We start from the raw sequence: 26574 nt of genomic DNA, 5'->3' as shown, positions 1-26574 counted from the left end.
ATAGACGGCAAACCCAGGACTTTGGTCTACTTGAGGCATGTTTGGCTCAGAGAGAAAAAGCACTGTGCTCAGGGTCACCCAGCTTTGCCTACCTAGGCTCAGCCTGCCCACTAGATGCTGGGCTGACAGTGCTCATCCGGCAAGGATGCCTGGAGGCATGCCCTGGCAGGCACTCACACTGGGGTTAGAGCTCTTCTTGTCTCTTCCCCACACTCCTCTGCCTGCCCTGGGAACCCATCTCCTTCTGGATAAGCCTTCGTTTTCTAGTGTCTCCTTGGGCTCCATGTCTCTGGAACTTTGGAGAAAAGGAACCTGCTGTCCTACAGCTCCTCCTACCACGACCATCTACCCGAAGGAGCTGAGAAAAATAAAGGAATGTTGGCCAAGTGGAAAAGTCAACACACACACACACACACACACACACACACACTGATGTTGCTCAGAAGTAGGGCTGGTGGGAGTGGGAAGGGGAGAAGTGCTTCTTGGGGGAAGGCGGACAGAGAAGAAACACTTTTCAAACAAAGCTCTGCCCCAACCCAAACTGAGTGAAATCTTCACCTCTGCTGGAGGAGGCGCCCGGCTCTGGGGACAGGAAATCCCAGGCTGGCTCATGGGTGCTGGGTGTGGGGAGTCTGCCTGGGGAGCATTTGCTGGGTGGTACTCCCCTTCCAGCCACACCGTCAGAGTGTGGGTCACCCTAATGAGGACTGTGCAGTGAAACAGTCCTAGAGGACTGCCTGGAGGAGTTGTGGCCATCCCAAGTCCCTCAGTCCTCAGAGGCCACTTCTTGCACTCTGGGCCCTGCCGGCTTCAACCAGGCTTGAGTCATGGAAGCAGCTGTCCTTCCATTGAGCAGAAAGCTTTGGCCATACCAAAAGGCTCCTCCAGCTTTGGGCCTCTCACGTCCCCTCCTGCTCATAGATGAGCATCAGCTACCACTCACCCCGTATCCCCCCACAGCCAGGCATAGCCCCGCTCCAACCACCCTGTGGCAGGGTTCTACATCTCTGTCAGACAGATGGGGAAACTGAGGCTCCAAGAGATAAACCACTTGCCTGAGATCCTTAGGGTGATTTTGGAGGGGCCAAAATTTGAACTCTGCCTGAGTTCTTTCCACTTGGCTAATTTGCCTCTTCAAAGACAACCCCAGGAGACTTTCATGGGAAGCGTGGTGTGTGTGTGTGTGAGAGAGAGAGAGAGAAATTTAGCCAAAGAATGGTTGTTTTGAATTAGTTGTGGAAATTATGTTTTCTTCTCCCCAGGCTGGAGAGACCTGGGAAAACTCAGCCCCCAGGGGGATTCCCTAGGATGCGGTGGGTACCCAACACAGGCATGAATCAGTGCTAGAGAAGCTGAGGAAGACTTCTCAGAAAAGGAGTATTTGAGTTGGACTTGGAAGGGTGAATAAGAGTTTTCCCTGGCAGAATGAGGAAGAGGGACATTCCGGGATGAATGATATCATGGGGAGGGCTGTTTGGAGAGAAGTAGAATGGAATGGGCTGGTGGCTTGGGAAGCTACATCTTGGACTCTGGGGTGAGGCACAGGCAAGATCTAAGGGAGCCTGTGAATATCACTAAGTGAGGAAGGCGGGCCACTATCGGGCTTGCAAGCCCCTCACTCTGGAGGTGGTGGCAGGGCTGAGGGGGCCAGTAAGGAGGCCATCAGGTCAGTGACCCATGGTGAGGCCGGATGCGGGCAAGGCAGCCGTGGGGAGCCACAGGAGAGCAGCCTGAGAAGGACCAGGGCCAGGGTAGAGGGACATGACCAGCAGGTCGGGGGGTGCATGCGGGAGTTGCAGAGGTGTGTCTAGGGGACAGTCTGGACAGTTTGTCCAGGATGAGTCCAGGTCTGGACAGGAGTCCTGACAAGGACAGAACTCCTGTTCAAGAGTTCTAGGGTGAGGGGTCAAGCCCTGGCCTGGGATTCAAAGCCCTGGGTTCCAATCCTGTGTGGCCACTTCTCTGGTGACCGTGGACAAGTCACCCTGCCTCTCTGGATATCTGGCTTACGGCTTTGAAAGGGGACCGACGCAGCTCACCTCCCTGACCTGTGACTCACCTTTGAGGGCACATACCGCTGAGGGCTGAGTGAGTAACAGGCCTAAGGGAAACCCACACACCCTGCCTCCCCCAGGTGAGGCCACGGGTAGCAGATGGCCTAGTTTCTACTGAAGTTGCTAGAAAGTTGGGCTGGTCTGGCCTCTACCCCAAGCCATGCAGACACCATGGGTCTGTTCACCATGATGGGAACCCAAGGCCTTGGTTGGCAGGTGACGCCTGAAGGTGGAGGCCTGGGCTGGCAGCGCGGCACCAAAGCTGGGGGTGGGGGGCAGTAAGGGGCTGCTTATATTTCCAGGGGGTTCCAGCCAGCTCTCCTGCAGCTCCCCTGGGGACTGCAGGGGACAGCAGCACCTGCCCAGCCCACCTCTCAAATGGGATTAAAATAAGGGACAAGGAATAGTTACAGTGACAGCTGCAGCAGCTGCCACGGTGAACCCTCTCAGCCTCTCCTCAGTATTGCCTCATAAATCCTCCTGGGTAACCCTATGTTCCCTCTGAGAGATGTGCTATCCCTCTTCCCACTTCAAAGCTGAGGAATCTTCTGAGGTTCAGTGAGGTTGAGGGACATGCCCCCCAGATCAAGTGTACAGCACGTAATCCAGACTGCAGGGGAGGTTTGGGTAAAACCAGGGTGTAGGGGACACAGGAGACAGGAGTAAACCTCTGGGGACCCTCCTCCGTCTCAGGTCTCATATGTGAGAGCCCCAGCCTGCCTCAGCTTGGGAGGGGCCCCCCCCACCCTGCAGTCGGGGTTGGGGAAGGACACCTTCCCCAGGAGAGACTGTTGAACTTCTGGCAAAGCTCCCACTTGCTTTATATTAAAACTGGTCTGACAGGTTGGTGTGAAAGAGCCGCCCAGGCCTGCGCAGGTTCCACATTTCAAGGAAGAGGGCCTTTGTGAGGTTTCACAACCCTCCGGCCTCCTTGATCAGGACTTACCTGAGGCTCTCGGCCCCTCTGCTTCACCGTACATCTGTGAGGGGTGCGAGTTTCCCATCTGAGAGTGGAACCAGCCTGGCCCATGTCCCCAGCCCTATTTAGATCCATGTTCAGCCTTGATCATCCAGCAAGATTTGCTCAGTTTGCAGGTCAGAAGCTGAACCCAGGGGCAGGGGGCCTGATAATGATTGCAAGGGTGTTAATGACACTCGGTGATCGTGGGCGAAGTCTCCCAGGAAGACTTCTCATTGATTGACAAGAGAAACCTGAGTGGCCTATGGCATCTCTGTCCCAGAGTTGTTCCATCAGAGTATTGTAAGTCCAAGGAGGGACACCAGATAAGATCAGTCTGTGAGCCCACCTCCCCTGGTCTGACGGAATCCTCCAGGGTGCAATCCCCAGCCCCCCTCCTCCATAATGCCCTCCTGAATCGCCCCGCCCTTGTGCCTGTCCCCAGCACCTTGTGAGTGCCAAGGCTTTGGCATGCCAGCCCCTGGGACGCAGCGCAGAGCCGCAGGTACACAAACAAGGTCTTGATTCAGGGTTTGAACCCTGCCTCTGTCCCTCACAAGCTGTGTGACCCTGAGAAAGCCACAACCTCTCTCTGAGCCATACCTCTTTTCCTGTAATGGGGACAGCCTCTATTGGTGTGCAGGGCTGCAGGGAGAACTTAATGGGCATGAACTCCCACCCAGGATCACCTCCCCTCCCCTGGTCTCCATCACACCCCACTCAGCCATATCCCACACCTCTCAACCTCCTTTCTGGCCTCTGGCCCCCAGGCCCTCATGGGGTCATCCCCACCCAGCTGACAGGTTCACTGCTTAGAAATGAGCATCGGATCGTAGCATTTCCCTGCTGAACTCTGAAGGGGTGCTCCACCACCAGAACACCATCCGTGGGTCCCCCTGTGCCCTCTCCACCTGCCCTCTGTCTCCTCAGCCCTCCAGGAAAGCCAGCCATCTTCTGGTCTCGCCACGTTTGTTCCTGCCTCAGGGCCACTGCCCTGGAGCTCCTTCCACCTGGGATGTCCTTTCTCGACAGTGTCCAGGCTCAGGGCCACCTGGCTCCAGAACCCTCCTCGACCCCCTCATCTGCAGCGGTGTCCCCCCGCCCCCAGAGCACTCTCTTCCCTGCCCCCTGCTCTGCTTTCACTTCACTCTCAGAGCTCGGCCTGAGTGTCCGCTTGTGCCCTTGTCTGTTGTCTCTCGCCCACCAGCCCATGAAGCCCACGAGGATGGGGAGTGTGTCCATCTTATTCCCTGCTGTGTCCTCAGGGCCCAGATGGAGTCCAGCCCAGTTGGTGCCCAGAGAGCATGTGTGCTGGCAAAGGACTGGGTTGGTAAAGGCTTACTATCAGTTACTGTGTGTATGTCGTGTGGGTTCCTGTGTGCCCACCAGTCAGTTCCCCTCTTCCTCCCTGACCAGTGCCAGTAGGCGTGTCCCTTTCACCAGCCCAGAACCGCCCAGGGGTGACTGCAGTCACCAGAGGATATTTAGCATCTGTTAGGCTGGCTCTCTGACCCAAGTCAGAGGGGCCTGATGACATGCCCTCCACTGATCCTGTTCTAAGCAGGCATCACTCACTCCCTTGATAGGGAAATGTGAGAATGAGATTGAAGCTGACTGGGACTTCCCTGGAGGTCCACTGGTTAAGATTCATGCTTCCAATGCAAGGGCTGTGTTCGATCCCTGGTTGGGAACTAAGATACCATGTGCCATATAATGTGGCTAAAAACAAAAAAAAAATTGAAGCAGAAAACTCTCAGGGGTCAGAGGTAGCTGGTAGCCCCTTTTCGGGCAAGAGCCAGACCCTGATTTGGGCTGAGGCAAGGGGGAAGGGGATAGGACCCTGTTGGCCAGGCCAGTAGCTCTAGAGACCTTAGCAAGCAGGGACACAAGGGGATAAAACCAGCATTCAAGAACAGCTCACCTGAAAGCCACCCCCACCCCAGCTGCCCATCCTTGCCACCTCACGTAGCAGTGCATGGGCAAGGGGGCAGTTGGGAGCCCACAGCCTTAGCTCTGCTCTATGCCTCGTCCCCTCAGCTGCCCCCATGCCCCTTCTGGGCTTGTCTCCTCTTCTGTGGAGTATGGGTGATATTTTGTTGTTTAGTCGCCTAGTTGTGTTCAGCACTTTGTGACCCCATGGACTGTAGCCTGCCAGGCTCCTCTGTCCATGGGCTTCTTTAGGCAAGAATACTGGAGTGGGTTGCCATTTCATTCTCCAGGGGCTCTTCCCCACCCAGGGATTGAAGCTAGGTTTCCTGGATCGGCAGGCAGATTCTTTACCGCTGAGCCACCAGGGTAATGTCTAGGCCCACTCTAAGCCATTCAGCGTTGTAGTGAGCACTGCAGAAGGTACAAAGCCCTTGTGTGTTTCCAGCACCCTGTGGACACCCTGACGTCTCCCCTCTGTGGACAGTGAAGGGCGTCCTTCCACTCCAGCACTGTCTGGGACAGGAAGAGCCTGCCTTTGCCCCTCTGTGTCCACTGCCTACTCACTGGATGACTCAGATCTGGGGGTGGAGCAGACACAGGGGTCATCTCAGGCATTCTGGGAGTCACAAAGGGGCTGGGATCTAGGCTGAAGCAATGAGAAACCACAGACATCCCTGGCAGGGCCATGGTGCCCTGGACGAGGTGTGTTGCCGGGCCCTGCAGCCAGCAGTGGAAAAGGTGCCAGGCGGGACGCGTGGACCTGGTAAAGATAGCCCTCACCCGCTTCTTGCTCACTCTCACCCAACAGCAGCTCCATTCTTTGCCACGCCTCTCTCTGTACCCCCAGGGTTCTACACCTCCAGAGTTCTTGATTTTTATCCTGTCCTGCCTCATCCTTGTCATCAACATCACTCCTCACAACTTCCTGTCTTCAATCTGCTGACATTTGCCTCTTTGCATCTGCAACTTTTAGTTGTCTAATGGCTAAGAAAATAGAAAGGTTAGAACTATTTCTGAAATGAGGGCTGAAAGGCCATGAGTGAGTTTCAGAGGTACTTTCCTGTGAGGGAGTCAATGGTGTAGAAAGTTTCAGGACAGAGTAGGATTCCAGGTGCTGAAGTGCTCCAAAGGCAGACCATCAGATAATGGAGTGTTTTCATTTTACTTGCTCTTTCACCTACTTCTGGTACGCAGGACCCTGACTGAAAGAGTCCCCAAACCCCAGTCAGCCTAGGGCAGAACCCCATCAGACCCATCCCAGGCCAGACCCTGTGGCCAGCCACTATCCCCAAGTCAACTGTTCTACCCTGCTCCACAGAATGACCTTACCTAGGCCTCCTTGTGATCAGGAATATAAGCTCCCCGGTCATGCCCTGGTGCCTTTGCAGGCCCTGTACCTTCTCCTTGGGATGATCCAGCCTGACTTCTCTGTTAAGCCTCGTCATCTCAAAAGACGCTGCCCCCGGGAGTGGTCCACAGCTCCCATACCCCTGGTATTCCACCTGCATTTAGTTGGCATCTCCTGTTCACACATCTTTCAGGTCTGATGCTCCTCTGCTAACCTCCCCCACCTGGCACTGGGCAGTGACCCTGCAGGCAGTCCCACTAGTGCCCTGCATCCCACCCTCCAAGGGGAAAAGAGGGAATGAGTGGACAAGGGCTTCTCCCTACCCCTTCCACTATAAAACTAACATTATGGTATCTGGTCCCATCACTTCACGGCAAATAGAAGGGGAAAAGGTGGAAGTAGTGACAGATTTCCTCTTCTTGAGCTCTAAAATCACTGCAGATGGTGACTGCAGCCATGGAATTATAAGACAATTGCTTCTTGGCAGGAAAGCTATGACAAACCTAGACAGTGTGTTAAAAAGCAAAGACATCATGTTGATGACAGTAGTCATATAGTCCAGGCTATGGTCTTTCCATTAGTCATATATGGATGTGAGAGCTGGAGAGTAAAAAAAGCAAAGCACAGAAGGATTGAGGCTTTCAAACTGTGGTGCTGGAGAAGACTCTTGGGAGTCCCTCAGAAAGCAAGAGGATCAAACTGGTCAATCTTAAATGAAATCAACTCTGAATACTCTTTGGAAGGGCTGATGCTGAAGCTGAATAGAATAAATAAATAAATACTTTGGCCACATGATGCAAACAGCCCTGACTCACTGGAAAAGACCCCGATGCTGGGAAAGACTGAAGGCAGGAGGAGAAGAGGATGACAGAGGATGAGATGGTGGGATGGCATCACTGACTCAGTGAGCATGAACTTGGACAAACTCTGGGAGATGGTGAGGGACAGGGAAGCCTGGTGTGCTGCAATCCATGGGGTCATGAAGAGTCGGACACGATTTGGTGACTGAACAACAACAATAACAACCCTTTCCACTCTTCACTGGGTGCCCTAGCAGGGCCAGCTCAGCCACACAGGTCTCTGGGCCTCTGCTGACCCAGATGTAAAGTGGGGGATACTGACAGTAAGATCGAAGGGGACAGACAGTATACGACTCAAAAAAGGCCCCTCTGAGGGCTCCATACATGAAAGGTACAATTTTATTGTCATTACAGAAAAAGCAGTGAAAATAAAAAGACTACTAAACTGTTTTAAGTAGTAATTATTTTATAAAGTCTCGTCAGATATGGAGTTTCGTTCCCTCTCTTGTGTGAACGCACTTTTCTGGTCAGGAAGCAGACCCAGCAGAGCTGGAGCAGTGGCCCCCCAACGACCATGCTGCTCCCTGACCTGGCCCCCAACTCGTGCAGGGCCTGTGCCCCGGCGAGACCAGCTCTGTGCAGACAGGGCTCGGCCCTGGAAGGGCTGAGTGGCAGGCTCTGCTGGGAGCTAACATGTTGGCTCCATGTTCTTGTTTATTCAGCCATACTCCCAAAACAGGGCTGGAGGCCAAGGAGAAGGACTCCTTCTCTGGTGGATGGGTTAGTGCCAGTACATGCAGGACCACCTTGGGTCCAGCAGCGCATCTCAGGGTGAGAGGAACCAGAGAAGCTGGGGCCAGTCTGGGGCCTCTGGAGTGCTCAGGGCAGAAAGGAGGGGTCGGCTCACCCCGAGACCAACCCAGGGAGAATAAATAAATAAATACTATATAACTGTGCTGTCCCCTAGTTTGGTCTGTGCCCCCGCCCGGGGACTGTCACCATCAACCTCGGTTCCTCTGGCTGATATACCCCCGAGACAGAGGCTGGCTAGCTGGAAGGAAGGGGCCCGCCCCACCCTGTGGATGGAGCAACCAGGGTCGGCCAAGTCTACGCAGTTCAGGAGTCCGCAGCAGGTGAGTGGGGGACTGGGCCCAGCCCACACGGCTGAGATAAGGTCCTGCCAGTGCCCTCTCTTTTGACACATACGGCCCACCACAACGGAGTTGCGGGGGAGCGGGGGGCGCTGACCTCCAAGTCGTGTGAAACTTCCCCTGACCCCTCACGCCCAGCCTTGTTCCTGCAGACCGTTCCTGGTCTAGCTGCCAGATGCTCACGGGCACCAGGATGACTGGAGGAGGGGTCATGGGAGCCCAAGTCCAGCTGGGGCCCATGTCCCCTCCAGGGTCCAGCTGGGTGAGGCCAGGCGGCTACTCAGCCGGGTCAGAGCTGGAAGGGGTATTGTCGGAGGTAGTCAGCCATGCGCCGGGGAAGCGGCAGGCAGTCCACGTCGGCCACCAGGCGGTTGATGACGAGGCGGCACAGGTGCTGCAGGCTCCGGGTGCTGCTCCTGCGCACAAAGGGCTGTACCAGCTTCAGGTGAACGGCCGTGGCGGGCAGGGCTGGGTCACCGGGCACATCTTCCTTCGGGGTGGGCAGGGCCGGGGTGGTGGCAAGGTCGGGACTGTCACTCCGGGTGTCTGCAGCACAGGAGGCCACGTAGTGCTGGACCAGGCTCACCACATCTGGGAAGGCCAGGATGCGCGGCCTGGACAGGCAGTTGGAGTCCAGGCGGAAGCTGGAGTCGGCGTACTCAATGCGCACGTTGGTGGGCCCGCGGGTGGTCTTGACGGACAGTGTGAACAGGTAGCTGGGGTGGGTGCTGTCACGTACCAGGAAGGTGCCCTCTGGCATCTTCTGAAGGTGTTGCCGGGCCTCACTGGCCGTAATGGAACCCCAGTACCAGCCTAGGCAAGTGGACAGGAAAGGAACCAACTGGTCACAGTGGAAAGTAGCTGGGTGCACCAACCCAGGGCATGGCAGGGCTCAGCCTCTTCTCATCACCCCTCCCTGGGGAGGGCTGGGGACCTTCCCTCCCGTCAGACTCTTCTGGCCAGAGGCTTGCCTCTCAAATTAGACTCAACAGGCAGAGCTAATCTTCCCCCGTCAGACTTCCCAGGACAATTCCTCCTCCCTCCTCAGACTCACCAGATTCCCGAAGGTAGGAGAAGGTCTTGGCTATGCACAGCAGGTCCTCCTCGGGGTCCACCACCTTGGGCTCCCTCTCTGGCTGGGCTGGGGACTCCTCTACTGCCTCCTCCAGGAAGGCGCCAGCAGACAAAGGCTGCATAACTTGCTGGGGCAGCTCCAGGGACTGGGCCCACAGGGGCCTCTGCCCAATCTGCTCCACGGCCAGCAAAGGACAAAGTCTAGAAGGAGGTGCATGGGCAGTGAGTGGAGGCCCTGTGCTCTCTCCATTTCCAGGGATCCCCTCTGCCCTAGACTGGCTACGTGACCTCTGGCCAGTCTATCTCACTGTGAGCCCCAGTTTCCCCTCTGCTCACTCATGAGACCAGTACTCCACCTCCCGCTTGTCAGCACAAAAGGCCCCCTTGATGGCCTCCCCCACATATGAACCCTCTTCTGAAAGAGACTTTCCCACTCTCCTGCATTTATCAAAGAGCAATTATAGTTGGAGCCAGTATCCATGGGGAGATGGTTCCAGGAGATGGAACCTGTGGATGCTTGAGTCCCTTATATGAATGGTGCAGTACAATGAATACATGGGCTCTCTGTATCCCCAGGTTTCACATCTGCAGGGACACAGGGCCATCTGTAATCTCTTCTATTTTGTACCAACCAAATCCATAGATCACTCCCTGTAGGCATCTCTAGTTCACAGTGGGCAGTTGGGGTTCCCACCACATAGATAGGATCCAGTGCAAAGAGGCCCCACAATGGTGCCCTCCTGGCAGAGGTGGCTGATTAAATGCACGGTCCTGGTTGAGCCAAGGGATGGGTCACATGCTACCTCCCCATGGACAACAGTGTCTGGCAGAGGGACCTTGGTCTACACTGGCCAGGCCTTAGAGGCTAGAATTATCTCCCTGAACAGGTCAGACTCTCATCCTGTTCTCTCCTCCTCCCAGCTGAGGGTCTGGGGTACACAGTGGCCTCTAAAGGCACTTAAGTCCCACCTCCCATAAATATGAGCTCCCACCAAAGGGCAGGGTACTCATCCCACATTCCAGATCCCACTCTGACAGGCCTGCCCTACCAGACACCGTGATCTTAAGCAAACACTGCTCTTCACTAGAGGTCCACTTCCCCACTGCCCCAGTGAGGGGTCATCCCAGCCCAGACACTGAGGGGTTGGGCCACACCATATTCTCAGATGACTAGAATTGGGTTGCTGAACTGGCCCCAGTCTGAGTAGTAGCTTCTCTTTAAGAGAAGCCCACCCAGTGCAGTGATCCTGGGGGTTCTTGGGAGTGAGAGGCATGGCCCTGGTTCCTGTGGAAGAGACTGCCATTCCTCTCCCACTCGTCACAAAAGAAATCCTCGGATCTCAGTTCTGGGTCTGGTTCTCTTCCAGGCCTCAAGACATCAGGATCACGTAACCTTGGGCCCTGCCCTAAAGGAGTGCTCATAACCCAAAGTCATAAAGAAGCAAAGGATGTTACAGGGGAGTCAGGGTCAGCCTGCTCCTGAGCTGAGTCTCAGGCCAGAGGAAGGAGAAGCAGCGAAGGCACAGCAGGCCGAGATGACGACATCGGGAAACACTGCCAGGTATTGTTTACACGGCAGGAAGAGGTAGGCAGGAGCTGGTGGCAGGAGCCAGGGAGAGGAACCAGCTCTGATGTAAATTATAGGTGACTCTAGAAGATGTTAACAAATCAGGGGGCCGGCAACTGCTCATGAGAAGAAGGGGCCATAAGACCCTGGCACACCATAGCCTGGTGACACTTCTTCACCCCAACTCTGGCTACACTGTGGGAGCTCTGGACTCCCTCTAGAAGAGCTGGAGGCTGAGATCCAAGCAACTGGCTGAGGGCCTCCCTACTGGGACCCAGAGCTCCGCTCAGGCCAGGGGCCTTCTAGGACTATAGGAGGTGGTTAGCCAGTCAGACTGGATAGAGTCTCTGGGGGTGGCCATGTCCAAACAGCTTAGCATATGTGGGTGTAGAGACCTCTAGGGATGATGATATGATATCTGGATGTATGAGTGGCTGTATTGGTCACCACAAGGTCTTGGTGAGTGACTATATATATCTGGGGAGGGGTGTGTCCACAGCTGTGTTATTGTGTCGTGGTGGTGGTGGCTGTGGTGCTCCAGGCGTAGGTGGCCAGTATGTGAGGGTGCCTGCAGTGCAGCCAGCCTGTGCTTTCTGTTTGGGGACATAAACTAGTAAAGCAAACTCAACCCTGAGCAGGTAGCCCTCAGCAAAGCTGACACCCCAAACCTACAGTTGGGAATTCCTGCTCCCTGGCTCAGGAGAGCACTAGCTGGTCTTGCTCCCTGACAAGACCACTGGCCTGATGCACTGATATTCCAAGGGGGCCTTCAGCTGGAGCAAAGTGAGAGACTGTGGGACCCTAGAATTGGCTGGGGTCCTGTGAACAAAGGCAGAAGCATGGGGGAAGGTGTTCGGGAGTCCCAAAGTGCAAAGAGGAGCAAGGGAGATTCTGGAGATGCTCAGGGAGAAACTGAAGCACGTACAGTCTTCCTAGCACCTCCAGGTGCTGGAAACAGGACTGCTCAGAGCTGGGGGGCACTTCAGCCTTGCCCCACCTTCCACCCTTCCTCACTTGGTATGATACCAGTTTTGATAACAGCAGTCACTGGGCCACCTAATTCTCTCTGGCTGTGGAGCACCCACTCACATCTCCTTTCACTCACCCTGGAGCTTCTGAGCTCCTGTCAGATGAGTTCGGAGAGCATCAGACCCTTGGTTGAAGGGGACGCTGAGGTTCTGGCCAGAAGGAATGTGTTAAGAATGCTCAGCTGAAGCCAAGACTGTCTTATAAGCCCGCCCCCCCCCCCCCCTGCAAGTTTTTGGGAAACTTGGAGAAGGGAGGCAGGAGCCAAGGCACTTCTCACATTGGGATCCCATATTGGACTGAGAGTAGGGATGAGGCCATTGTGAGGGGGTGCCTCAGACAGGACTGGGTCAAACCTAGTATCTTCCAAGAGCTGCTTATTTAGCAGGTGCCAACCTGGGTAGAAGTAAGGATTTCAGATTGGTTTCCCAAGAAGAGCCTAACTGCGAGCCTGAGGCAGGAGAGTGGATGGCAGGACAGAAAGGGGCAAGGGCTAGCCCATGGTCACAGTAGGTTATTGGGCCGGCAGGCCAGGGTAGAGCGCTCCCGATCCAGAACGGCTGGGCAAGTGAGCCACGTCTGGGAGGAGGCGCTGCCTGAAGCGCCCACCTTCTCCAGCCAGAACCCAAGCTTAGCCCACCCGGTGTTTCCCCTGTCGCTAGCTGACCCCCAGTTTCCGTACCCACAGTGCCAGTAGAGGTGGTGACGATGTTGTCACCTTTCTTTGTTATCACACTCCCGAGGTCTTTCTCCGACCCTCTTAATACTCGGTGGCTAGCACGAGGCCAGTTCTCCGCCGCGTCCCGGCGCGGAGCTGGGTTGGGGCAGAGAGCCGCGCTTACCCCTGAACGCAGAGGACCATGTCCCGGCAGCGGCAGCTGTTGCTCCGGAGCTGAGGCTCGGCCTGACGGCGGCGGCTGGAATGAGCCAGTGGGCGCGGATCGCGCTCGCAGGGCAGGCTCCCGGGGTGCACAGGCGGCGGGCCGGGACTGAGAGGTGGCGTCGCGGACGCGCCGGGAGGGCGCGGGGGGCGGGCCTGGAGGACAGGGCGGGGCGAACAGCCTAATCTTTTGTCCTCTGTGTCCCAGCCCTTCCCGGAAGCGACGTCTTCCTAGAACCGCCGGCTGTGCGGTCGGGCTGCGAGGGGTGCGGGTGGGGGGCGTCGGCTCCCCTAGTCTGGAGCCGAGGGCAGCTAAAGGAAACACCTTTGACAGATTTCCAAGAACTTTCCAGGAAAATGGGGCGGGGCCCTGCGCACCGACCAGTCGCAGTGCAGGAGGTGGGGCCGAGTGGTCAGGGAGGGCCAATTAGAGCTCTTGGATTCGAGGCTGACGTAAGCCAAGGGGGTTGGGCGTGACCTAGAGACCAACCGGTGAAAACCAAGTTGAATGGGCTAGGGAGAGGCCGTTGCTCTACCTACCTGAGCTCAGATTTCCTTCGGGGCACTCCGCTTCGTTAGCGACAGGCCCGCTTATCTCTGAATAGGACCGGTGGCAGCACGAGGGCGTGGCAACGGGTCTGTCCGCCCAGCTAATGGCTCCTCCAAGGCGGTGTGCTGGTGTGCAGGCGCCCCCTATGGGCTGCACTTGGACCCCTGGACCCTGTGTGGGGGAGGCGGGTGGCATGGGTTGTGGTTTGGCGAGAAACATTAGGGGAGAAAAGGGGCTCAGAGGGAGTATCCAGATCCGAGCAGGTTCACGGATGGCCTGCAGCCACTGCAGCCAATAGGATCCAGGCGAGAAGGTTTCCGCTGGGAGTTGGGGAAGAAGGCGCCATCCAAACCTTTGCACTCTGCGGGGCTATCCAGTCTCAGCCCTAAGCTGGCCGAAATGACTACCGACTTGAGGAGACAGGCAAGGATAAAGAGCCCCCAGCCCACCCCACAGGACAGTTCACATGTGTCTCTGGCTTGGTGGGCCCCCTAAAAATATGGGAGAGAGACCTGGAGCTCCAAACCCCCAGAGATAAACTGAAGCTAGGGGATAAAAGTAGAGAGGAGGAGCAGTGACAGCCTCTCCCATCTACACGGAGCTCTGATACATGCGATCCTCAATAGCTGGTATTTCTCCCATTATTGCTGAGCCCCAGGGAACATGCCCCTACCATTGATCCTTTCCACCTTTTCCCATTCACTGGACTCACCAGGGAGTATCCTTAAAGGGGCTGCACACATATCCTTGAAGCCCGTGGGCCAGGAGATGAGAGAATTGGAGCAGTGGTAGGGTCCACTCCATCTTCCGGGTGTGTACCCTCCAAGTTCCCTGGAAAGAAGATAAACTTCAGGTCCCCTCGCAGGGATGACAGGCTCCTGGCAGTGTCCAGAGGCATAAATGGTAGTATCCAGGCTTTCCCCAGGGCAGACAGGGCTGAGCTTGTCCTGCCTGGGAGGGGATGGAAGACTGAGGGATCCAAAAGTAAAAGCCCGTGAAGCAGGACAATATGACAAAAATAATTGGTTCACGTGAGAAATGGCTTCATGAAACCCACTTCTCTGTCAATTTCCTTAAAGGAACTTGAACTTCAGTGTAGCCCCACTTCAGTTCAGTCCCTCAGTCGTGTCTGAGTCTTTGCCAACCCATGGACTGCAGCACGCCAGGCTTCTCTGTCTATCACCAACTCCTGGAGTTTGCTCAAACTCATGTCCATCAAGTCGGTGATGCCATCCAACCATCTCATCCTCTTTGGTCCCCTTCTCCTCCTGCCTTCAATCATTCTCAGCATCAGGTTCTTTTTAAACGAGTCAGTTCTTTGCGTCAGGTGGCCAAAGTATTGGAGTTTCAGCTTCAGCATCAGTCCTTCCATTGAATATTCAGGACTGATTTCCTTTGGGATGGACTGGTTGGATCTCCTTGCTGTCCAAAGGACTCTCAAAAGTCTTCTCCAACACCATAGTTCCAAACATCAACTCTTTGGCGCTCAGCTTTTTTTATGGTCCAACTCTCACATCCATACATGATTACTGGAAAAACCAAAGCTTTGACTAGACGGACCTTTGTTGGCAAAGTGATGTCTCTGCTTTTTAATATGCTGTCTAGGTTGGTCATAACTTTTCTTCCAAGGAGCAAGCGTCTTTTAATTTCATGGCTGCAGTCACCATCTGCAGTGATTTTGGAGCTCCCCAAAAATAGTGTCTGTCACTGTTTCCATCGTTCCCCCATCTATTTGCCATGAAGTGACGGGACCAGATGCCAAGATCTTAGTTTTCTGAATGTTGAGCTTTAAGCCAACTTTTTTACTCTCCTCTTTCACTTTCATCAGGAGGCTCTTTAGTTCTTGTGGTGTCATCTGCATATCTGAGGTTATTGACATTTCTCCCTGCAATCTTGATTTCAGCTTGTGCTTCATCCCGTCCAGCATGTCTCATGATGTACTCTGCATACAAGTTTAATAAGCAGGGTGAAAATATACAGCCTTGATGTACTCCTTTCCTGATTTGGAAACAGTGTGTTGTTCCGTGTCTAGTTCTAACTGTTGCTTCTTGACCTGCATATCAATTTCTCAGGAGGCAGGTCAGGTGGTCTGGTATTCCCATCTCTTGAAGAATTTTCCACAGCTTGTTGTGATCCACAAAATCAAGGCTTTGGTATAGTCAATAAAGCAGAAGTAGATGTTTTTCTGGAACTGTCTCGATTTTTCGATGATCCAAAGGATGTTGGCAATTTGATCTCTGGTTCCTCTGCCTTTTTCTAAATCCAGCTTGAACATCTGGAAGTTCATGGTTCACATACTGTTGAAGCCTGACTTGGAGAATTTTGAGCATAACTTTGCTAGCGTGTGAGATCAGTGCAATTGTTTGGTAGTTTGAACATGCTTTGGCATTGCCTTTCTTTGGGATTGGAATGAAAACTGACCTTTTCCAGCCCTGTGGCCACTGCTGAATTTTCCAAATTTGCTGACATATTGAGTGCAGCACTTTCACAGCATCATCTTTTAGTATTTGAAATTTAGTATTTGCAATAGCTCAACTGGAATTCCATCACCTCCACTTGGCTTTGCATTCCAGGATGTTTGGCTCTAGGTGAGTGATCACACCATCGTGATTATCCAGGTCATGAAGATCTTTTTGTATAGTTCTTCTGTGTATTCTTGCCACCTCTTCTTAATATCTTCTGCTTCCATTAGGTCCATAACATTTCTTCCCTTTATTGTGCCCATCTTTGCATAAAATATTCCCTTGGTATCTCTTAATTTTCTTGAAGAGATCTCTAGTCTTTCCCATTCTATTCTTTTCCTCTGTTCTTTGCATTGATCACTAAGGAAGGCTTTCTTATTTCTCCTTGCTATTCTTTGGAACTCTGCATTCGAATGGGTATATCTTTCCTTTCCTCCTTTGACTTTCACTTTTCTTTTCACAGCTATTTGTAAGGCCTCCTCAGACAACCATTTTGCCTTTTTGCATTTTTTTTGCTTGGTGATGGTCTTGATCTCTGCCTCCTGTACAATTTCACAAACCTCCGTCCATAGTTCTTCAGGCACTCTGTCTATTGGATCTAATCCTTTGAATCTATTTGTCACTTCCACTGTATAATCGTAAGGGATTTGATTTAGGTCATACTGAATGATCTAGTGGTTTTCTCTACTTTCTTCAATTTAAGTCTGAATTTGACAATAAGGAGTTCATTATCTGAGCCACAGTCAGCTCCTGGTCTTGTTTTTGCTGACTGTATAGAGCTTCTCCATCTTTGGCTGCAAAGAATATAATCAATCTGTTTTCGGTATTAACCATCTGGTGATGTCCATGTGTAGAGTCTTTCTTCTTTTGTGTTTTTGGAAGAGGGTGTTTGCTACGATCAGTGCATTCTCTTGGCAAAACTCTGTTAGCCTTTGCCCTGCTTCATTCTGTACTCCAAGGCCAAATTTGCCTGTTACTCCAGGTATTTATTGACTTTCTCCTTTTGCATTCCATAATGAAAAAGACATCTTTTTTGGGTGTTAGTTCTAGAAGATCTTATAGGTCTTCATAGAACTGTTCAACTTCAACTTCTTCAGCATTACTGGTCGGAGCATAGACTTGGATTACTGTAATATTGAATGGTTTGCCTTGGAAACGAACAGAGATCATTCTGTCGTTTTTGAGATTGCATCCAAGTACTGCATTTCGGACTCTTGTTGACTATGATAGCTACTCCATTTCTTCTAAGGGATTCTTGCCCACAGTAGTAGATATAATGGTCATCTGAGTTAAATTCACCCATTCCAGTCCATTTTAGTTCACTGATTTCTAAAATGTCGATGTTCACTCTTGCTATCTCCTGTTTGACCACTTCCAATTTGTCTTGATTCATGGACCTAACATTCCAGGTTCCTACGCAATATTGCTCTTTACAGCATTGGACTTTACTTCCATCACCAGTTGCATCCACAACTGGGTGTTGTTTTTCTTTGGCTCTGTCTCTTCATTCTTTCTGTATTTATTTCTCCACTGATCTCCAGTAGCATATTGGGCACCTACTGACCTGGGGAGGTTATCTTTCAGTGTCCTATCTTTTTGCCTTTTCATACTGTTCATGGGGTTCTCAAGGCAAGAATACTGAAGTGGTTTGCCATTCCCTTCTCCAGTTGATGATGTTTTGCATAACTCTCCATCATGACCCGTCCCTACACAGCATGGCTCATAGTTCCACTGAGTTAGACAAGGCTGTGGTCCATGTGATCAAATTGGTTAGTTTTCTGTGATTGTGGTTTTCATTCTGTCTGCCCTCTGATGGATAAGGATAAGAGGTTTATGGAAGCGTCCTGATGGGAGAGACTGACTGAGAGGGAAACTGGGTCTTGTTCTGATGGGTGCTCAGTAAATCTTAAATCCAATTTTCTGTTGATGGGCGGGGCTGTGTTCCCTCCCTGTTATTTGACCTGAGGCCAAACTATGGTGGAGGTAATGAAGATAATGGCGACCTCCTTCAAAAGGTCCCATGCATGCACTGCTGCACTCAGGGCCCCCAACCCTGCAGCAGGCCACCACTGACCCACACCTCCGATGGAGGCTCCTGGACACTCACGGGTGAGTCTGGGTCAGTCTCTTGTTGGATCACTGCTCTTTTCCCTCCTGAATAGGCCAGAAGCTGCTTGCCTGGGATGGGCATGGGTGTGGAGGCCTCGTTACCACATTGATGGCTGGGGCTCCTGGAAGAGCCCAGCATGGGGCCCTTGTGTAAGGTGCTGTTTCTCCAGTAGGAACTATCTGCTACCCCACATTACTGTGAAGACAGAGGGGCTTCACAGCTTTGAACCTCAGTCTCCCTGGGTATAGACCCCAAGCTCTCTGCCCCAAGACTACCCCTACCCTCTACCTGTGACTACTGTACTGAACGCTTACTATGTGCCTGGTGACCTCAGCTATTTCCAGCCCCATTTCATTGTCTAACTACTACATATTGTCCCCTCTTTACAGGTGATGAAAATGAGGCACAGAGAGGTTAAAATATACCCTAGATCTCACAGGCCCAGCCCCACCCACCCCCCCCAGTCCCCCCCAACACACTTCCTCTCTAGCACTTGTGACAAGCCAACTCCTAGGCATCCTTCAGGGTCCAACTTTTAGGTCCTCAGTGAAGCTTCCCTGCCTCCAGGCCAGTCAACACCAGAGCACCCAGGGTCTCCTTGAAAGCGCCCCCTACAGAAATCAGTGATTGTGCAGTTCTGTGTGTAAACTCCAAGGGTTTTGCCCTCCAGCTGCACTTTGTGAAGGGGTCTTTCCTGGTGGCTCAGCTGCTAAAGAATCTGCTTGCAAAGCAGGATACCTGGGTTCTATCCCTGGGGTCGGGAAGATCCCCTGCAGAAGGGAATGGCCACCCACTCCAGTATTCTTGCCTAGAGAATTCCATAGACAGAGGAGCCTGGCAGGCTATAGTTCATGGGGTCACAAAGAGTCGAACACAACGGAGTGACTAACACACACTTTTTGCCCCTTGTGACTCTGACAGCACCGTGCACCTCCCCTGCTTTCTGGGAAGAGTGGTGTGCCTCTGTTTTGCCCCATGTATTGGCCTGCCCCTGGTGTTGTGGGTCCCTCTGGCCATCTAATTATGACCCCTCCTGCCCTGTCTGCTGGGCCCACACTGCCACCCAGTGGCAGTGCCTCTCCTAGTTTCACGTGCCACATCTCCATGGATTCTTTCTTCTAGAAAAAACCCTCCCCTGCACCCTAGAGATTCTAGTTGCAGGATCTCTCTGCCGTTCCCCACCCAGAACAGTCACAAGGTGGGTCATGAGAATACACAGCAGTGCCTTCCTCAAGTCGAACTCGTTTGATCTCTAAACTTTCCTGTGTGCAGCCTCTCCTCTCCCCAAAGAACAGTCCACACGCTGTGTGTGTGGGGGGGGGGCAGAGGGGGTTCACCTGCCCCCCCACAACCGCCCCGCAGGCACTCACTGGGCCCCATGGTCATGGTGAGTTATTCGAAAGCCTCTTGGCCCCCATCCCCTTGGACATACATTCTTCACGGAGGGCTGTGTGGCACAGCTTGCTACCTTGTATTCACCTGCTGGGCTTTCCTGGTGGCTTAGAGGTAAAAAATCTGCCTGCCAATGCAGGAGATGTGGGTTCAATTCCTGAGTCGGGAAGATCCCCTGGAGAAGGAAATGACAACCCACTCCAGTATTCTTGCCTGGGAAATTCCATGGACAGAGGAGCCTGGCAGGTTACAGTCTGTGGAGTCGCAGAGAGTTGGACACAACTTAGCGACTAAAACAACAGCCCACCTGCCCCGACCCAGCTGTCCCAAATACTGAATCCTCCCATCAATGTGCAGGTGGCAGATGCTTGCTGGAATGTGAGCAGCGAGGGGAAACTATGCATCCTGGCTCCCCGAGTCAGTTGCAAAACATGTCTATGATGAACCCATGTGGAGACTGTGTGTACTGTGTACCCATTGGCTTTGGCGTGGACACTGTGAAACGAGAGGCATTGCCATTGCCTACTTTTTACATTTCTGTATGGTTCAATTTTATTGTAACAAGCAAGTTTGCTTATGCAATTAAAATTTAATAGAGATTAATTTAAAAATACAAAAGTGTTAAAACAATTGTAATCTAACTCTAGTTTTTAGAAAATAAGAGAGTCCAGAGACCACAGCATGCAGAGATACCCTTGGCTACAACAAGCAGCCAGCCTCTGCCCTCAGCTCTCTGTTGTTCAGTCGCTAAATTGTATCCATCTCTTTGCGACCCCATGGACTGCAGCACCCAAGGCTTCTCTGTCCTTCCTATCTCCCTGAGTTTGCTCAGATTCATGTCCATTGAGTTGGTGATACTATCTAATCAACTCATCTTCTGCAACTCTCTTCTCCTTTTGTCTTCAATCTTTCCCAGCATCAGGGTCTTTCCCAATGAGTTGGCTCTTGGCATCACATGGCCAAAGTATTGCAATTTCAGCATCAGCCAGGGTTGATTTCCTTTAGGATTGACTAGTTTGATCTCCCTGTTGTCCAAGGGACTCTCAAGAGTTTTCTCCAGCACCACAGTTCAAAGACATCAATTCTTCAGCACACAGCCTTCTTTGTTGTCCAACTCTCACATCTATACATGACTACTGGAAAAAACATAGGTCCGACTGTATAGATCTTTGTCAGCAAAGTGGTGTCTCTGCTTTTCAATATGCTGTCTAGGTTTGTCATAGCTTTCCTTCCAAGGAGCAAACATTTTTTAATTTCATGGCTGCTATCCCCATCCACAGTGATTTTGGAACCCAAGAAAATAAAATCTGCTATTTTCTATTTTCTCCTCATCTATTTGCCATGAAGTGATGGGACCAGATGCCATGGTCTTAGTTTTTTGAATATTGAGTTTTAAGTCAGCTTTTTCACTCTCTTCCTCCACCTTCATCAAGAGGCTCTTTAGCTCCTCTTCACTTTCTGCCATTAGAGTAGAATCATTTGCATATCTGAGGTGGTTGATATTTCTCTCAGCAGTCTTAATTCCAACTTGTGGTTCATCCAGCCCGACATTTCGCATGATGTACTCTACATAGAAGTTAAATATGCAGGGTGACAATATACAGCCTTGTCGCACTCCTTTCTCAGTTTTGAACCAGTCTGTTCCATTGTCCCATGTAAGGTTTTAACTGTTGCTTCTTGATCCATGTACAGGATTTTCAGGAAACAGGTAAGGTGGTCTGGTATTCCCATCTGTTTACGATTTTTCCACAGTTTGTTGTGATCCACACAGTCAAAGGCTTTCTTGTAGTCAATGAAGCAGAAGTAGATGTTTTTATGGAATTCCCTTGCTTTCTCTGTGATCCGCATGAATTTGGCAGTTTGATGTCTGGTTCCTCTGCCTTTTCTAAACCCAGGTTATACATCTGGAAGTTCTCAGTTCACATACTGCTGAAGCCTAGCTCGAAGGATTTTGAGCATAACCTTTCTAGTATGTGAAATGAGTGCAATTGTCCAGTAGTTTGAACATTCTTTGGCATTGCCTTTCTTTGGGATTGGAATGAAAACTGACTTTTTTCAGTCCCGTGGCCACAGCTGAGTTTTCCAAATTTGCTGACACATTGAGTGCAGCACTTTAAACAGCATCATATTTTAGAATTTGAAATAGCTCAACTGGAATTCCATCACCTCCACTAGCCTTGTTTGTAGTAATGATTAAAAGCTGGCTTTAAACTCAATATTCAAAAAACTAAGATCATGACATCTGGTCCCATCACTTCATGACAAATAGATGGCGGGAAAATAGAAATGTGGCACATTTTATTTTCTTGGGCTCCAAAATCACTGCGGATGGTGACTGCAGCCATGAAATTAAAAGATGCAGGCCTGAAGACACTTTTGGATACTTGGGTATACAGAGGAGATAACTTTTGGTGGGACAGAGGGCACGGTGGGACAGGTCTGGCCAGTGGCCTGTAGATGGCAGCAGAGGCCCACACAGAGATCTTGCCCCAATTCAACCCAACCTTCCCTGTTCCAAGTGAGCCACCTCCTCCTGGGTTGTGGGGTGAGAGAGAAGGGCAGGAGCAGTGCAGGCTTGTTCAAGGAGACAGCCACACATCCTGAAGCTCTAGTCGTTTCCTCTTACGGGCCCTCACTTTCCTTATTTGTGAAATAAGAGTTAACAGTCTGTGATGGGAAAATGAGTTCAAAATATGTAAGATAATCTAAGATGGGGGCTTCCCTGGTGGCTCGGACAGTAAAGGATCCATCTGCATTGCAGGAGACCTGGGTTCGATCCCTGGGCTGGGAAGATCCCCTGGAGGCAGGCATGGCAACCCACTCCAGTATTCTTGCCTGGAGAATCCCCATGGACAGAGGAGCCTGGCAGGCTGCAGTCCGTGGGGTCTCAAAGAGTTGGACACAATTAAGCGACTAAGCACACAATCTAAGATGGGCTCAGAGTGGAAGGGAAGACCACTTAGCTAATAAAGAATATCTGGCACTAGGGTGGAAGGAGGAGACTTCTTAAACATGACACCAAAAGTTCAAGTCATAAGGTGAAAAGTTGGTCGATATGACCAAATAGGAATTTAGGATTTCTAGTCTTAGGATCGGAGAAGGCAACGGCACCCCACTCTAGTGCTCTTGCCTGGAAAATCCCATGGACGGAGGAGCCTGGTGGGCTGCAGTCCATGGGGTCACTAGGAGTCGGACAGGACTGAGCAACTTCACTTTCACTTTTCACTTTCATGCATTGGAGAAGGAAATGGCAACCCACTCCAGTGTTCTTGCCTGGAGAATCCCAGGGACGGGGGAGCCTGGGTGGGCTGCCGTCTATGGGGTCGCAGAGAGTCGGACACGACTGAAGCGACTCAACAGCAGCAGCAGCAGTCTTAGGATGCTGTTTTCCAAGGGAATATGAACAAGAGATGCACAGAAGGGGAGAGATACCAGTGCTAGAAAGATCCCAAGAGCAACCAGGAACCAGAGAGACGCGAATCTCAACAAAATTCCATTTCATTCTCCCTGTTGACAAAAATTAAGATTTTAGATAGACTGGCAGTGGGCCACCACTAAGTTGCAAACCTTTCACATTGTACTGGAGGGCCTTTTGGGAGCTTCCAGAGAAAACACTCGATTCCAGGGGCTACCTGGGGCTCCAGGAGAAGATTTTCTGTGCTGCCACTTCCTTGGTGGCTTGTACAATTGGCTGCTCGCACAACTCACCCGTTAGCCGGCTGCTCTAGCGCTGGGTTTCCCCAGCGGCTGGCGGAGCCCAGGAGGTTTCCTCCCCCTCTAGAAGCCACGCCCCCTATTTCTGCCGCCGCTCTAGGCGGGTCCGGCCCCGCCCCGTCCTGCCTGGGCCAGCCTGGCCCTTTAAGGCTGACCCAGCCCGGCTTGTAGCCGGGGACGCGCGGGGGAGGGGAGCGGTCACGTGGGCAGGCGGCGGCGCGACTCTCGGCTCTGGGCGCTCAGGGCCGCGGCCTCTGGCGACCCCTGTCCCTGCCCCTTACCGGCAACCACGGCCCTGTGAGCTGCCGTCAGGTACGCCCTCGTCAGGTACGCCCTCACAGGGCCCCCTCCACCTCCTAATCCCGGGACCTCCCGGCGCTTTCCCCTCTTGACTGGTGGTCGGGGCAGGACTCGCCTGGTGCCCGGCTTGCGTGACCACCGCCCGCTGCCGCGGGTCCGTCCTCTCCAGCAACTCGTTCCTCATTCCCAGCCCTGTCCCCGGCCCGAAGCCCAGTCCGGCTGAGGGCGTCCTTGGCTGGAGTGTATTGAAGGAGTCTGAGCGGAACTCACTCTTCGTCTCTTTCCCAGGTGGCTCCGGACGCGCCAGGCTGGGGCCGCCTCTGAGCGCCCCGCGGGGCTATGGACGTGGAGACAGCAGAGGAGCAGGGGGGCCCTGCGCCCCCGTCAGGTGTACCCTGCGGACCTTGTTCCGCCGGCGCCCCCGCCCTCGGGGGGCGGCGGGAGCCCAAGAAGTACGCAGTGACCGATGACTACCAGTTGTCCAAGCAGGTGCTGGGCTTGGGTGTGAACGGCAAGGTGCTGGAGTGCTTCCACCGGCGCACTGGGCAGAAGTGTGCCCTGAAGGTCAGTGACCCCGCGCTCCCGCATGGGCGGGGGCCCAACAGCAGAGCCCTGTGGATACGGGCTATGCCTAGGGCCTCTGTTAAGCTTCTTAGGCTAAGCATTACCGTTTTCTCCTCTTACTCGTGTGTAAGGTTGGGCTCCTGGTCCCTCCTGCTTCACAGATGAGGAAACTGAGGCTTAGCTTAGCTAAGCTCAGAATGTCCCAGGGAGCAAGGGGGTGTAGTTAGCTGTGAGTAGAGCCTGCTGTACCCGGAAGCAAGGAGTGAGTAATTCCTGACTCTGGGTTTCTGGCTGGGCCTGTGAGTTTGGGCCTGAGGGGGACCTGCATTCAGCTTGGCTGCTCCTTCTGTGAGAAACTCTTCTGACTGGAATGGGTTTCACTTACTTTCTGCCTGAGTCCCCACAAAAGCTTGGGGTGGGGCTAATTCTCCTGAGGCCCCTGTCTGCCTAGGCTGGAGTGGTGACAGTCTCCCAGGGCTGACTGGTAGGCAAGCCTGACACCCATTGCCCCTGTGGGCAGGAAGCTACTCATGGGCTCCAGATGAGTCAACCAGACCCGGGTTGAAAGGGGCAGACCCTCCTCCGACCTGACCCACCCCGTTTCCTGGGCAGAGGGCGGGCCAGCCATCTAGCCACATCACACCATAGACTCTCTGTGGGCCTGGTTAAGACCTCGCTGATATAGTTGGAGTCCCGGAGTCTTGAGGGTGGCTGACCGAGCTCCGTAGCCCTGGCTTAGGTCATACAGTTTTGGGCCCAGGACTGTGCCCCATACCTCAAATCCCTTGACTCTGTCCTCGCTGGGAACTTCACTTAGTTGCAGCCTCTGCCAGCGACTTGGTGGATAGGTAGAGCATGGCAAGGAGCGTGGCTCCTGGAGGTTAGAATACAGCTGAAGATCTTCTCATTTTACAGGTGTTGCAATTATGAGCCTGAGCCCAGAGTCCTGCAGTTGTAGCTCTAATCTTTGGCCTGCATTTGCCAGCTTTGTGACCTTGGACTAGATCTTGGACTCTGAAAAATCAGGTTCCTCTGCTCAAGGGTTGTTAAGATACGGAGTTAATGTGAGCTTGGAATGGAATCATGCATGTAGAGAAAGTGGCCTGGCACAGGCCTGGCGAGGCCACAGGACTTGCTTAGGGCACAGAGTCTGCAAGTATCTGAGCAGGAACCTGGGCCCAGCTTACCAGGAGTGATAGAGGGGGTCATCTCCCCAGGGTGGTCTTGGAAGGGATCATGAGGATGGGTCTGGAAGATCTCAGGGCTGGGCTGGTGAGGCTGGGTCTCAGGCACAGCTTCTTTGCTTACGAACCCAGCCATGGAGTGGGGTTGGGAGCCCTTCTGGAGCCCCTGGCAGGGGATTCTCCAAGTCCTTCAGGAAAAGGGTGGCTCTTCTGAGGGGAGATGGAGCTAAGGAAGTGAGCAGTGACAATCTTCATTCTCTCCTTCAGCACCATCTTGGCCCTTTCACTCCTGCTTGGGTCAGGGTGCAGCCTGGGTGGGCAAGGGGCCATCTGAAGCCTCTTCTTAATACTGAGGTTTTGGCCCTGTGAGCCAGGGCTGAGCTCCGACCACCCCGTGTGGTACTCCAGAGGCTGTAAGTGAGACAGGGATGGAGTGGGAGGCTGGAGTTCATGGGCCCAGGCAGCACTGGCTTAAGCAGGACTGGCTCTAAGACTTTTCCTGCAGGTGCTGTGTCTGATAGTGGTCCCTGTTGTGGACTGGAAAGGGGGCAGATCCAGAACAGATTCCCCTGTTGTTCCCCTTTAGGCTTTTTGGGTGAGCATGGCTAGAGATGTTGGCTTGGGATCTTCAGAATTTGGTGTTAGGTTGGCCCGCAAGGGGGACATGGAGTCCATGAGGCCCCCACCCCAGCACCTTCCTGTTCTTGCCACCCCCCACCCCACTCCAGTGACCAAATCCCCACCCAACTAGGCAGGTCCTCTCCTGCTTCCAAGATGGGACAACCACAACCTCTAGCACATCATACCTATATTATGAGTGATGGCTCTAGTGAGGCTATAAACCTATAAACCTTTCTGTTTATAGCCTCTGCCCCTGCACAGGAGGGCCAGGACCAGGAGACCTCAGCACGTGGCCTGTCTTGGGCCCCGGGAGCTCAGTCAGTCCCTGAGTGGGTCTCAGCCCTCTCTCTGCTTCTGCCTAGCTGTTTCCCCAATTGCCCCTGGTCAGCCTAAGCAGAGGCCCTGGGCTCTGGCCTTTCTGCCTCCCTGGACCTACATCCCTTCCCAGGCAGACCTCTCCTTGGCTTGTAATCTGGCTTTGTCCAGGCTGTCTCTGCCATTTGTGGGCCAGGCCTAGTGTCCTGCCCTCTCTTCGTGCCTGTCTTCCTGGCCCTGTTGCTCAAAGTGATAGATAGTGCTTGGCATGAAGCCTAGAACACAGCAGACGCTCATAAAACAGGAAGAGCTGTGGTCAGTGTCCCTGTAGCTGTTGCTGTTCTTTGGGGGCCCCAGAGAAGCAGGCTCCTCCTTCCTGGGGAGCTGGGCCTCTTCTCCTTTCCCTGAGCCCCTGACCACTTGGCCTGATCCGTCTTGGCCTCCCTCACACTCAGCGACTCTCTCCTGAGGAAGCTTCTACCCGCAGTGCCGACATTCCAGTCTCCACACCACCCTTAGCACCTCTGTAGTCCCTTTGGCAGGAACTGGAGGTCTGCCTGCCAAGTGTCTGGGGC

General features: G+C 53.1%; 2 protein-coding genes across 3 annotated transcripts in view; one reads left to right on the top strand and one right to left on the bottom strand.

Annotated features, from left to right (window-relative positions):
- Positions 1-7470: 7470 nt before the first annotated feature.
- Positions 7471-13104, bottom strand: CISH (cytokine inducible SH2 containing protein). Its single transcript, XM_061397517.1, has 3 exons — positions 12750-13104; positions 9295-9515; positions 7471-9053 (listed from the first exon to the last, which is right to left on the bottom strand). The coding sequence occupies exons 1-3, from the start codon at positions 12767-12769 to the stop codon at positions 8530-8532; spliced, it is 765 nt and encodes a 254-aa protein (XP_061253501.1). The 5' UTR covers positions 12770-13104; the 3' UTR covers positions 7471-8529.
- Positions 13105-23143: 10039 nt separating this feature from the next.
- Positions 23144-26574, top strand: part of MAPKAPK3 (MAPK activated protein kinase 3) — a 28208-nt gene continuing 24777 nt past the window's right edge. The window contains exons 1-2 of one of the 2 annotated variants that reach the window (XM_061397500.1): positions 23144-23327; positions 23604-23879. In XM_061397500.1, the coding sequence (XP_061253484.1) occupies positions 23655-23879 (225 nt within the window). In that variant the 5' untranslated portion in view covers positions 23144-23327; positions 23604-23654. Of the gene's footprint in view, positions 23343-23603; positions 23880-26574 lie in introns of both variants that reach the window. The other variant, XM_061397501.1, reaches the window with a different exon arrangement.

Source organism: Bos javanicus, chromosome 22 (genome assembly GCF_032452875.1).
Source record: "Bos javanicus breed banteng chromosome 22, ARS-OSU_banteng_1.0, whole genome shotgun sequence".
Classification (NCBI taxonomy): Eukaryota; Metazoa; Chordata; class Mammalia; order Artiodactyla; family Bovidae; genus Bos; species Bos javanicus.
This window is presented reverse-complemented; position numbering and strand designations above follow the sequence as displayed.